This window comes from Caretta caretta, chromosome 7 (assembly GCF_965140235.1).
Source record: "Caretta caretta isolate rCarCar2 chromosome 7, rCarCar1.hap1, whole genome shotgun sequence".
Lineage (NCBI taxonomy): Eukaryota > Metazoa > Chordata > Testudines > Cheloniidae > Caretta > Caretta caretta.
Genome location: NC_134212.1, coordinates 84,224,131 through 84,238,442, shown reverse-complemented (window position 1 = coordinate 84,238,442; position 14,312 = coordinate 84,224,131). Strand labels below are relative to the sequence as shown.

Below are 14,312 nucleotides of genomic sequence, written 5' to 3'. Positions count from 1 at the left end.
CTGGGTTCTGGGACAAAGCAATCACATGGCAGTGCCACAACAAAGCATAGAGATGTTTGCATTTGGGGTATTGCCTTGGCATATGGTGATGTGATGTAGCAGCATCCTGTTATGACACAATGTCTCCGTGTGAAGATGAAAGGTCTCCAAGCTGTGATGTGTCTCAGCCCCACGGCACTTGAAGTCAATTCATGCCTCTCTGGTCACCGTATGAGCTGGGTTTATATGACATGGGGCGGGCTGGTGAGCATCAGAATACTCCCATGAATTTTGGGTGGGACGTGATGCTATATGTAAGGTCACGAGGAAAGAATGTTATAAACTAGAAGGCAAAGGTCCATTTCCTTCTGCAAGTCAGTGCCCTGCTTGGAGGAAGTTTGTGCTTGTACAGCTTGTAAATCGCAGTGTTTTTAGCCCATGGCATAGGGTTTTAAATCTGACTTAAAAAAAAAAAGTGAAATAAAAAACTAACTGGCACATATGCAGCGGAGAGAAACTTAATCGGTAGCTTCAGGCCTGCATTATAACTCTGGCCAGGGATAATATATCTTTAAGTACTTGTAATCCTTTGAAATTCCCTTCAGCCATGCCTGGGAGAGGACTGGAGATTACCGGGAGGGCTAGGGTGGGGGAGAAGTCTGCCAGATGCACTTTAAGAGACTAATGGGTTTCTAATGTTTACATTCGGTATATACAAACCTACTTTATAAATGATCTTGGCATTAGAGTTGTAAAACAAAGTCATAAAAATGGCCTGTAGCTCAGGCAAAGAGCATAAATGGCTCTTTCCGCAGGCAGATGAGGGGGAAGCAGAGCACGTCCCAATCAATATTTATGTGTGTCTCTGCGTTTCTGCAGTACAGGAAGGAGGTGGAGCATATGCATGCTATACGTCGCGAGCCATTATGGTGGGGCACTGGGATTACTGTTTTTTCCTGGGTGAATGCTGGGTCTCAGGAAAATGAGGGACAGGAAATGCTGTTGATCGAATCAGTCAGGTGCTGTGCAAGCTTCTCCCACAACGCTGACCTTCAATCTCCTTTTCCTGCCCCCAGCTGTTCCAGGGTTGGTCCAGCTCCACCAGTGCGCCTCGTTCCTGACCTGTAACATACCCAGTCACTCCAGTTTCTTGCTTCTGCTGGGCAGTGGCTGTTAGTGGGGGTGAACTGAGATACCAGCAGCTGTACTGTAGAGACTTGATTGAGGACACCAAATTCATTACACCTGTGATCAAGACTTCTTGTTAGGTCTTTGAGTGAATAGTCAATGCATCCATCCTGGGATCAACCACTTCTTTGAGCATAGATGAGTTAGCAGAGGAGACTGGGAGTCTGGAAATCTGGGTTTTCTATTCCTCCCTGTCCACAAGCCAGCTGCTCTGGCACCATGACAAAGTCACTCTCCCACTGGGTGCCTCAATTTCCCCATCTGTATGGGGGGGTGGGGTAGATAACAGCAATTGCTGATAATTATCATTGCAGAGATAGACACTTCGTTAATTTTTTAGTAAGCCAGTTTTGAATCCTGGTAGGAAAGTGCTGTCGGAATGCAAAATATTATTTTGGGAGGTTTTCACACTTCATTGGCTGATGCTGGAAAAAGATGCTCTTACTTCTCAGCCTCTTTTGCCAGAAAATCTAGATTTGTGGAATCAAAGAGGTTACATTATTTTGCAAAAAAGCCTGGTGATTGAACAGTGGGTAAAACAGGTGAGATTCCCTTTGATCCAGGAGCCCGTGGTGTGTATGAAAGGTGTCCGTTTAAGAAGAGGTGATGTAGTGCGACGGCTGTATTGCCACCCCAGAGGTACAGGAGGAAGAAATAACTAGAGGCAATGGAGGCTGAGCACTTAGGCCTGGGAGAGCCTCATGTGAACTCATTAGTGACAGTGGCACCTAAATAAGGATGTGGTGGCATGGTGATACATAATGGCATTTTTGCAGCATGCATTGGCTTTTTACACATGTGCATGTGGTTAAGAACATATTAATTTATGGGACATACTGGAAGCACCCAGGAGTCAGTGGGAATTCAATCATGAATAACCTGGCACTTCCCATCTGTTTGTATCAGCTGCTCTTACCTGCTGCTTTGCAAAGGTCTCTGCAGTGCTGCACCTGACCATCCCTCTGAATCAGCCATGCTCAGCCAAATGCAGGGTAGAAGCCTCTCCAGCACAGACTAATCCATCCACCCACCCTGTTGCTTGTAGCCGTATTACTTTTTTCCTTGTTTCTCATCAGGCCAGGTTAGAGATGCAGAATGTGGTCAGGCTAGTGCCTAGATGGGGAGATCTCCAAGAAACATGCAGGTTCTGCAATAGGTAGTGCTGGCAATTCAGCGAGAAAGTAATGCTCTTCCCCCTGGGACGGTACTGAATCAATACCACAGCATGGCACTAGGTGTGCTGTGGTTTTCAGATGTGAGGTAAACTAGAGGTCTTGACCTCCACTTGAGCTGTTAAGGATTCCACCCCACAAAGTCTCATGCTTAGATTGTGAGGAAGTACAGTGCCCTATGGATTTTATACTCAAAGCCAAGCTCACAGACCTGCTCTTCTCTGTAAACCAGTAAGAGTGTGTTACCAGCGGCACCTGGTCTGGAGAGCACTGAATATGGTGACTAGGGAGGGTGATTATAGTCAAGTAAATGGTTTGTAACATGGTCGTTTATTTCATACGTTGAACATGTATCTTAGGTACAGTGTATGTTCCATTTCACCTGGTTTCTGTTGATCTAACGCACTTCAAAAATTCGAGTGACGCTTTTTGTGATATGAACAGTTTTTAGCCTTGGTGTCTTGGTTAAAATTTCAACTCTAATATAGGGTCTGCAGTTGTGTTGTGTTGCTGTATAATAGTTGTTTTGTTTCACCCCAGAGGTAGCAGCATTTCAGTGATGTGAGGTATAAGATGATGTCTGTCTGATGAAAGGTGAAGACTTCTCCTGTACTGCTCCTTTCTGTCCATCTATATCAGCTGGTCTCTACTCACTGCAGGGCAGAAGCCATTTTGGTCTTGCTCCTGTCCATCATGCTCCATAGTTGGCCAGAACCTTGCTATGTCTATCAATTGTGTTTGGTGTTGTTCGCAAAAGACAATGGTCTAATGCACTCCATTGACAATGTCACCTGCAACATTATCATGGTCAGCAGTTTTTACTGTGATTCTTCCCGTACCTATTTCCCCCAGTTCTGATAGGCTCTCTCCACTCCCTTGCTCCTTATCTTTGTAACTGGTGGGGTGCTTATGTCACCCCTCAGTGCTGGTTGTCCTCTCAGAGATCCTGCTGAGCTTTGTACTAATGTCTTCTTTTTAAAGGCCAAAACAGAAAGCTGTGAAAATGCATGTTCTTTAGTCATCACTCCCTGGTGTTTATCTGTGGGATCTTCACTAAAGGACACTTATTCATTAAATCCTTCAATCCTCAGGTATTTGAATGTTCATTGCACTGTGTTCAGTTCTTCACAAAAACATAATGCTCTCCTGCCTGTTTCTTCCCCTCCTACTCTGTGATGGCTTAGAGCGCCAGTCAGCAGCCTGGTGTTTGAGTTGGGCCACAGCTCTCAATAGCTCTCCAGGAGGGCATTGTACAGCCTAATTATTCTGTGTCCCAGTGCAATTGGTAGGGTGCTGAGAAAATTACAGACCTGCAAATGAAATTACGGAGGGAATGGCTGGTGGCAGCCGCAGAGAGGGGAAGAGCGCGAAATAGAGACAGAGAAGCTAGCCTGGAGTTTAATTCATTGTTTCCAAAAGAGCAGTTAATGGATTATGACAAATGTCTTACTGTTCTCCCTTAGTGTTGTGTTAAAATGGAAATGGAAGGTCAATTTTCCTAAATGGATTTTAAATGACTGACCTCCTGTGTTTTTTCACTTACTGCTTTTCACTCAGGAGGCAACTTGGTCATTTTGCTTTCTTGGTCTGCTTGGCTTTTGTTTTCTTTTTACTTCCTATAACACTTTCAGTGTTCTGTGGTCCTATTTTATACCATAGCTTTTTGCTACGGGTGACTGAGGAGTGGGCTCACTTCAGCATTGCCAGCTCTCAAGATTTTATCACCAATCTGGCAACATTTACTGTGAAAGTCCTAGGGCCTGGAGCTGAGAATCTCAAATTCCACTCCCCAGTTAAAAAAGGATACGCTTATAGCCCTCAGGGTTGCAGAGAAAAGCCTGAAAACTTGACCTGAGAGTTACCTAAAGGCTCTGAAACCCAAAAGTCAAATAAAAGAACCTTCGCATTTTAAAATTTCATGATTTTTGCAGGGCCGGATTTTGTGATTCGTGAATGCTGGGGGTTTAGTGACTCTTAGTTTAAATGTTAGGGCTCATGAACGTGATGGAGTAGACAGCATTGGTTAGAGCTGGACATCGGGCACGCAGACAACTCTGCTCAAGCATCTCAAGCCCAATCTGCTACGTCTTGTGCTGTTTCCTGGGTACATACAGCTCTGCTGTGGTAACTCAGTACTCCCCTACATCACCTCTGTTCTGTGTCACCCCTTGGCCTTGCCTGAACACGAGCTACCAATTGTTCCTTTGTGTCAACTTTTGGTATGTGTATAAATATTCACTAAGATCAAACCTGAGAAACTCACTGCACTTGTAACCAGAATGGCATACTGAACTCAGGTTTCTAGAGAGGAGCCTAGTGTATTAGATCCTTGCTCCGCTGTCAAGTGATCTAGGATCTTGCTTTCTTTATAGCTTTTGATTCCTAAAGCAAATGGTCTGGCTGGAATAGAAGTAGTCATGTTTATGTGCCAGGGAGATTGTGAGTGTGTGGTGTCCAAGTCCATTACCAATTCAGTGGTTTTAGTCATGGAAAAAAAGTCACTGGTACTTTAGATTATATTTGCAGCTGCTGCAAAACCTCTATTGTTGATCACTCATGAAATATTGTGATCTCTGTGTTGGGGTGTATAATCTTCTGAGAGGGATGAGCAGGGCATGGGCAGGGGTAGTGGAATGTGAGTATAATGTGAAAGAAGCGGGAGAGTTGGCTGGTATAGGGACCACTGGAATCCAAAAAAGAGCTGTGCCTAAAATCTGAAAAGACAGGTCTGTGTGATTTATGTTGTGGTCATGGTCAGCTTTCCCAATGCAAGCCCTGCTGGGGTTTTGTTTGGATCATACCAATACATTCCTTTAGGCTGTGGGATCGGAGGCCCTGGGGCAGTGCCAGACCCTCTGCTCATTCTCACAGAAGGGAACCTGTGAAAAGAGCTGACATGGAGCAGGAGACTGGGAGAAAGATGCTGTGAACAGCCTCCTTTCCGTTTCTACGGCTTGATTTTCTTTAACCCCTCTGGTTCTGATCCATGCTTTGTAGGTACATCCTCCAAGCATCACCCTTCAGAGCAACCTCAAGTGCCTCATGTGTCCTGATAATGCATTCACATTGCTGTTTGGGGAAGTGATGAGGCAGCTCTGACATGAAGTGCGTGCCCCAAGTCCTGGGTTTATTGTGTGTTTTCCCTATTGCAAGTGCCTCCACCCAGCAAGAACCGCAGGATTAGTGTGATTTTGGAGCGCTAGGGTGCCAGTGACACGCTATGGATGCCCTGGGTCTGGTTAGCAGCAGCACAGCTGTGGGTCAGAGGCACTTGGTGGAGTCATTCATAGGTTGCTCATGGCTCCAGTGAAGGGTGAAAGAGCAGGCTTCTGTTGGAGCACAGAACATGGCAGAAGTACTTTATAATCTAGTGACGAATGTTCTCTGGATTCTTAATATTTGTTTTTCTTCTCTGAGGGCCTCCAATCTCTTTCATAACCCGAGAAATATTCCTCATCCCCTTCCCTTAAGGTCCCACATTGTAGCAGCCTTGCTCCTGGGGGATGAGGTGAATATATACAACTGCTCCTGAGCCCATAAATGTCCCTCTGTGTATTAGCCAGAGGACCTCACTGTAGAGTGATTAAAAGGGCTCCCTTCCCATATAGGCACTCGCCCTCTGTAAGGCTCACAATCTTGAACTGGTCCAGGAGCGAGGCACCCAAGCTTGGGTCTCCTTTGTTGTCTCACAGCTAGTAGGCTGTTGGATTCTGTTTCCACCATTTGTATGTGACACTGAACATTACTGAGAGCTGTCCCTGTTGTCAGCAGTGAAAATGAGTACTTCCCCACTCACATCATTGCAGGTGAAGGTGTCTGAGAGAGAAGAAAGGGAAAGGCTGCCACAGAGCAGAGAAGCATGAGGGATAAGCAGGGGAAGGACAAAATCTGGAAGAAAATAATCATTTTCAGGCTTCTAAGAGGGTATGGCAAACTGGGTGGAGTGGAAGTAAAGGCAGTGAAGTAAAAGCGGTAAAGAGTAAAAGCAGTAAATGTGGCACCTTATAGACTAACAGACGTATTGGAGCATAAGCTTTCGTGGGTGAATACCCACTTCGTCAGATGCATGTGAAGTAGCTGGCAGTGATTTTTTTTTTTTTTTACGTAAGAACAGCCACACTGGATCAGACTAATGGTCCGTCTAGCCCAGTATCCTGTGTTCCGACAGTGGTTGGTGCCAGATACTTCAGAGGGAATGAATAGAACAGGGGAATTATCAAGTGGTCCATCCCCTGTTTTCGCTTCTGGCAGTCAGAGGCTTAGAGATACCCAGATCATGGGGTTGCATCCCTGACCATCTTGGCTAATAGCCACTATGAACTTATCTAATTCTTTTTTAAACCCACTTATACTTTTGGCTTCACAGCATCCTCTGACAATGAATTCCACAGGTTGACTATGCATTATGTGAAAAAGTACTTCCTTATGTTTGTTTTATACCTGTTGCCTATTAATTTCCTTGGGTGACCCTGGGTTCTTTTGTTATGTGAAGGGGCAAATAACACTTCCTTATTCACTTGTTCCAAACCATTCATGATTTTATAGGCCTCTACCATATCCCCTCTTAGTCATCTCTTTTCAAAGCCAAACTATCCCAGTCTTTTTAATCTCTTCTCATATGGAAGCTGATCCAAACCCCTAATCATTTTTGTTGCCCTTCTCTGTACTTTTTCCAGTTCTAATAAACCTTTTTTGAGATGGGGCGATGAGAACTGCATGTGGTATTTAAGATGTGGGCACACCATAGATTTATATAGTGGCATTCTGATATTTTCTGTCTTATTATCTATCCCCTTCCTAATGGTTCCTATCCTTCTGTTATTATGATATTTTCTGTCTTATTATCTATCCCCTTCCTAATGGTTCCCATCCTTCTGTCAGTGGTTTTTGTTTGTTTGTTCGTTTGTTTTTACTGCTGCTGCACAATGAGCAGATGTTTTCAGAGAGCTATCCACAATGACTCCAAGATCTTCCATGAGTGGAAACAGCTAATTTAGACCTCATCATTTTGTGTGTATAGTTGAGATTATGTTTTCCAATGTGCGTTACTTTGCATTTATCAACGTTGAATTTTATCTGCCATTTTCTTGCCCAATCACCCAGTTTTGAGAGATCCTTTTGTAACCTTTCCAGTCTGCTTTGGGCTTAACTACCTTAAGTAATTTTGTATCATCTGCAAACTGTGCCACCTTGCTGTTTTCCCCTTTTTCCAGATCATTTATGAATACATCGAACAGCACTGGTCCTACTACAGATTCTTGGGGGATCCCACTATTTGCCTCTCTGTGTGAAAACTGACGATATATTCCTACGCTTTGTTTCCTATCTTTTAACTTGTTACAGAGCTGTGAGAGGACCTTCCCTCTGATCCCATAGCTGCTTACTTTGCTTAAGAGCCTTTGGTGTGGGACCTTGTCAAAGGCTTTCTGAAAGTCCAAGTACACTATATCCACTGGATTACCCTTATCCACATGCTTCTTGACACCCTTAAAGAATTCTCATAGATTGTTGAGCCACGATTTCCCTTTACAAAAGGCATATTGATTCTTCCCCAACATATTGTGTGTATATATGTGTCTGATAATTCTTCAATAAAAAACTAATTGGTTTAAACTCTGGTTACACTTATGGAAGCATTTGTGGAGCATGCTCAGTAGGAGTAACTGGTTTCCTGACTCTCTCCCTTTCCTTGCAGGAATTGAGTATGGCGATGTGCTTCCAGATTCCTTCCCGTCAGCCCCTGCAGAGACCCTCCCCCATTTCCTACTGGAGCCACAAGATGCATACATTGTAAAGAACAAACCTGTGGAGCTGATCTGCAGAGCCAACCCAGCCACTCAGATTTACTTCAAGTGCAATGGCGAGTGGGTGAATCAGAATGACCATCTCACTAAGGAGAGCCTGGATGAGGTGACTGGTAAGAAACCACTGCAGACCTGACTCTCATTTTACCCCATTCCTCCCCCCCCAATTCTCTTTGCTGGCTTTCTCTCTCCTCTGCTACTTCATCTGTCTAATCCCTCTCTCTTTTTAAGGCTCTGTAGTGTGCAACAGAGTGGTATTTAAAGCACATTACTGTGCAGGCATGCCTGAAATGGAGGAATAACTGGACCCCTTTCTGCTCTGGATGAGGAACAGTATTACCGCCTCCTTTCAGCATCGCCTGACAGGATGGATCCCCTTTAAAAGTGTTTTGTAAGCCCCTTCTCTGGTTCCACAGTCAGATTTTGCAAGTTCAAGGAAGACCTTCCCACCACTTAAGAATGAATTTCCTCTCTCTTCTTGTTGCCTACCCCATCCATATATTGGTAAACTGATATAATGCCCCCCCAGTACACCCTATGAGCATTTTACTTTGTCTAGTTTTCCTTCAGGCTGTTGATGATTTTTGTTGGTCTTTAGTGAAGTCTGAGACTGAAGTGTCCATGTGTGAATGCAATATTGGAGGAGCATTCGCACCAGAGCCAAAGAGAACAGGAGTGTGATCACCCTTCTCTGTGCTGTGAAGTGTCTGCATGTGCCACTGTCACGGAGTCCCTGGGCGATGCTCTGGAATTGCTCCCCATGAAGCCAGTCAGGACTCTGGGGCAGTCGCCTTTCTGTGAGCAGCCTGTCTTCAGGACACACAGCTCACACAGCTTCCACCTTCCTGGGTCTGACCTCGGAGCATTCAGCATCCTCTGCCCCTCCGTGCGCTTCCCCCCAGCGAGTCCGCTCAGGCGGGGCTCCTGGGGAAGCCAGAGGGTCCTGCACCCCAACTTCGCAGTCAGACGTGACTCTCAGCCAGCCAGTAAAACAGAAGGTTTATTAGACGACAGGAACATGGTCTAAAACAGAGCTTGCAGGTGCAGAGAACGGGACCCCTCAGCTGGGTCCATTTTGGGGGGCAGTAAGCCAGACAACCACGTCTGCACTTCACTCCATGTCCCAGCCAGCCCCAAACTGAACCTCCCTCCAGCCCCTCCTCCTCTGGGCTTTGTTCCTTTCCCCGGCCAGGTGGTCACCTGATTCCTTTGTTCTCCAACCCTTCAGCTCTCACCTTGCAGGGGGGGAAGGGCCCAGGCCATCAGTTGCCAGGAAACAGGGTGTCGGCCATTCTCTGTGTCCAGACTCCTGCACACACATGCCCTCTAGGGCTCTGCAATGATCATACACCCTTACTCCACCCCCTAGATACTTAAGAACTGCCTAGGGGAAACTGAGGCACCCCCACACTATTCAGAGGAAACATTAAGAACAGTCCCACTTCGTCACATCCACACAAAATCAGATTGATCTTTTCTGCTGCCAGATCCTTCTGCAAGCTCATGGCTAATTTGTTGTATACTATTGCCCAGAAGTCTGTCTCAGAATTTACCACTTTCTAGTTTTCCTCCTCCCATTGTATATCTGTAATTTGAGATTATTTCCCCCCAGATATATTAGCTTGTATTTTTCCAATTCATATGATTATTTCCTGTCCATGTGTCCAAACGGTCTAGGTCACTTTGTTTGATTTCTCTGTCTTCACTGCTATTCACAGCTCCTCTCAATTTTGTATTATTTGTGACTTTCAGTAGACGAGCTGCCCCTCCAACTTCAGTAGATGAAGATATTAAATAAGACTTTACCTATCAAACTCCCTTGCTGTACCCCACTGAGAAGCAATTTATCAACATGTTAAAACAGTTGCTTCTTGGAACAGCTATTTCTAGAGAACACAAAAGGAGACCGTGTTCCTAACTTAGTCATAAGTAACCCACAGGAGTTTCAGTCAAGAAGTAGCTATAGTTGAGCCACTTAATAATAGTGACCACAATGTAATTAAGTTCAGTACCCTTGTGGGAGGAATCATACCAGCATGGCTTTTTTAGATGAAAATTGTTCCTCTCCAAGCTACAGAACAGTGTTGATAAAGGAGAACTCTTAGATATAATTTAGTTGGACTTTCAGAAAGCACTTCACAGGAGGTGGTTGAGAAAATTAAGTAGTCAGGCTAAGGTGTAAAATACTGACATGGATTAGAAAGTGGCTGAGACAGAAAACCAAGAGCAGGAATAAATGGTCAGTTTTTAGCACGGCAAAAGGTTAACAGGATCCATGCGCGGACCTATTCTGTTTGATCAGAGCAGGATGGAAGATTTTTGGTTGGGATTTTTCAAGGAGCCTCAGAGAGGTCTGCAATGCCCATTCAGTTTCAATGGGATTTGGGTGCTTAACTCCCTTAGTCTCTTTTGAAAATTTCAGCCTTTGGCAAAATGCTTTTCTGATAGAAAAGTGGTGCAAAATTCTCAGCAAAAATGTTTCACAAATGGTTCGTCTTTCTTTATCCAGCTCTATTTAAAGTCTGTCCTAGGTACTTGTATCACCCCATTTCTGTGGTATCTGAGTGCCATACAATCTTTCATATGTTTATCCTCACAATATCCTCTAAAGTAGGAAAGTGCTATTAACCCCATTTGATAGATGGGGAAGTGAGGTACTAAGGGACTTGTCTAAAGTCCGAGAAAGTCTGTGGCAGAGCAGGGAGACTCCTGGTCTCCCAAGTCCCGGTCTAATGCTCTAGCCACCAGACATTCCTTCCTCTCTAATTGAATATATTCACTAATGGTCTGGAACTGGCTGAACAAGTAGGTGGCACACTTTGCAGATGACACAACTTTATTTGCGATAGTCAATCTAGAGAGCTCTGAGGAACTTCAGAAGGACCTAACAAAGCTGAGTGAATGGATGGCATAATGTCCGATGAAATTCACTGTTGACAGAGACAGGGTAATGCACATTGGAAGCAACAACGTGAATTACTCACACACTTTGCTGAGCTCTAAATTAAGAGGAATCAGACAGGGAAAAGAGCTAGGAGTCAGCTCATTGAAAAGCTTTGTTCCATGTACAGTGGCAACCAAAAAAGCAAACAGGATGCTTAGAGAATAGGACAGAAAAGAATATTGAGACTTTTATAACGCCATTATATAAATCCTTGGTATCACCCTCACCTGGAATACTCTATTCAGTTTTGCCAACCCTATATCAAAAAGGGTAAAGCAGAAGTACAAAGGGGTTCAGAGGCTGTCAATGAAAATGACTACAGGCAGGGAAAAAAATTGGATGAGGAGAGATTGGAAAGATCAAGATTTTTGTTTAGAGAGAAAATGAACGAGAAAGGGAGATTATACAAAATGATGGCTCGTCTAAAGAAGGTAGGTCAGGCACTGGCATTTATCTTTCTCATAATCCAGGAATGAGGGGACATTTAATGAAATTGAAAAGCATTTAAAACTGATAAAAAGAAAATACACAACACATAATCAATCCACAGGACTCATTGGTAAAGGGCACCAGAGGCCAAGAGCGTAGTCAGATTCAAAAAACAATTAGATATTTAATGGATAGTGAGAATGTTGACAGGTAGAATTTAAAATATATATAAGCGATATCATCTCTCTCATGCTCAGAGCATAAATCAACCAGTAGCTGCCTGGGCTAGGAAAAATGTATTTTATGGACATATTATTCTATAATTGTCCATTACAGGATTTCTTGCACTTTTCTCTGAAACCCTCATGGTTCTGGTCACTGTCAGAGACAGGATAATGGACTGGTTGAATCATTGGTCTGATGTAATTAAATGGTTTGCTAAAATGTAAATATTTTACATCTACCCCTCTCTATCACTAATTTTGTAACTGTGTCCTAAACAAAAAAGACCAATCAAGTTTATCTTATAAGTTATGGTTCTGTATAAGCCCATGGATGTGGTGAATTGTTCATCACTTGAAGTCTTTAAATCAAGACAGAATATCTTTGAAAGATATGCTCTATTTCAAACAGAGGTTATGGGATTGATGCAGAAGTTATAGGTTGGGGTTCTTTGGCCTGTGTTGTGCAGAGGGTCAGACTAGATGACCATAATGGTCCCTTCTGGCCTTAAATTCTATTAATAATGTCTATTGTTCATGATCCCGTTAGCCCCTAGATAATGATTTTCCCACAATGTTTTTACCAGTACTTTACTAACAGCACAGCAATTACCATGCTCACTCTTCTTTGCTTTTTAAAATATCAGCATTATAGTTTCTCATCTCCAGGTAATCAGTACCTCCCAAGGTTTCCATCAGTTTTCAAAATCAAATGTCAGTGGTACATGACATCTGGGTCAGCTGATTTGTGCATGTTCACATTTATAAGTATTCATTCACCTGCCTGTGATGAAGAGCTTCCTAATTGTCTCAATGTTTTCCCGTTCCGTCATCCTCATAGCATCACCATCGAGTTTTAACTGGGAGTTCACTCCGTTCTGTGAGTTCTTGCTTGGTTGCCTTTCCAAAACTCTGTAAAGGGAAAACTGTTTATTTAAACCTGAGATATTTGAGCAGTCCCGCATGAAACCACTTTTCCTGTTCTTTGCATTTTTCTTTTCCAGAGGATTTGCAGTCTACTATTTCCTATTTACACTCTTCCTTCAGGATTCCCAAGTCACTTTTCATTCTAGTGAATTTGAATACTCCTTCCAGTCACACCTTATTCGCTGTGTCCCAGATTTTAAAAGGTATTGAGGCATTGCTGCAGTCAGTGCTGTAATGCCTAACTGATTTAGGAGCCTAAATCTCATTTTCAAAAGTGATTTTAGGCACTTAGGAGCCAAAATTCCATTGATAGGCAATGGGATTAGGATACCTAAGGGTGTAAATCACTTCTAAAAATGGGATTTAAGATCCTAAATCAGTTAGGCATTACAACGCTGCATGCAAGAATATGCAAATACCTTTAAAAATCTGGGCCTAGATTTCCTAATAAATGCACTCAAGATTCCTTAATTACCTTGCATGCTGAGTTTACAAGTTGCAGGTCAGATCCATAAAAATGAGGATAGTTGTGCAAATTTTGGGATGGGTGGCTGCTCTGAAGGGAGGTACATCACAAGTCAGACATCTCGTTCAACCCCTCTCCTTCTGGATTCATGTAGGGCAGCTATCTTCCCCCAGCTGGGGATTACTAGGAGAAGGGTGTGTGGGAATGAAGTAGAGTTGTTATTCTATCTACAGGTGATGAGTGATTGTAGGAAGGAAAAATGTTTGTTCCTGAGCAGTTAGTTTTTGTTCTTGTTTGCGGGGTTCAGTTTTCTATGTAGAATGAATGTATAACTATAATTAAAATGTCCATTAAAGAAATGTGTACTGCACTGTTGAACTTCTGCAAAAGTCCATATGAAATAGGTAAATTTATTTAATTACTATCTGAATTACCAGTATGAATATCAAATGAATTCAGGATGGCAGGAGGCTTTACAGTCCCAGGAGGCTAGTTGCTGCGTACTGCTGTAATCCCAGCTGTGTGATCATCATACCAGCTAAAGGAGCCAAATGTCAGGTCAGATGTGATTCAAAGGTGGTGGAGCCAAGGTGCAATGCAAAGGAGTTTAGTGAAGCTAGGGAGATGGGCACCTTATGTGAGTCAGGGTGCGATAATAAAATAAGCCTTCTAATAAAGGTAGCAGTGCATGGGGCTATATGCAACATTATAGAGCAGCGAATGCTGTAGTAACTATGTGTTTTATATCTGTAACTAGCTGGCAGTGCTTTCTAGGGTTTATAATTCCATCATGGATCTTTGCTCAGAGTTGGAACTCTACATACTACAGAAAATAGAGAAGCTGGTAGTCTCCAGTGATTCTTCTGTGCTCTGCAGTTCAAAAAGGGCTTCGTTTTCTCAAGTGGAAATGTGCAGAGTCTTTAGTTTAGAACGTGGGTGGTTACCTTGGAGAGAAAAATGCAGCTAAAAGGCCCACCGAGAGTGATTTCATTGTAGTAAGGTGGTGACTTGTTGTGGCTTCTTGTACCTGCTGGAAGTAATGACACGTGGTGGCTGCATTTAATGGGTACTCCCCACATGTTGCTGAAGTGTAGTGGCCACCTTTACTGAGGACATGAGCAGCTTTCCACAGTTACTGCCAGACGGCACCTTTGACTGCTCCTGGTCTCTCTGAGTGCACTC

The 14,312-nt window shown here is 43.6% G+C and overlaps 1 protein-coding gene across 5 annotated transcripts in view; it reads left to right on the top strand.

The window, feature by feature from the left end:
* UNC5B (unc-5 netrin receptor B) overlaps nucleotides 1-14,312 on the top strand; it is a 153,455-nt gene that overhangs the window by 100,079 nt on the left and 39,064 nt on the right. For all 5 annotated transcript variants that reach the window (XM_075130892.1, XM_048858096.2, XM_075130893.1 and 2 more), the window contains exon 2: nucleotides 8,035-8,256. In XM_075130892.1, coding sequence (XP_074986993.1) covers nucleotides 8,035-8,256 — 222 coding nt within the window. The remainder of the gene's footprint in view (nucleotides 1-8,034; nucleotides 8,257-14,312) is intronic.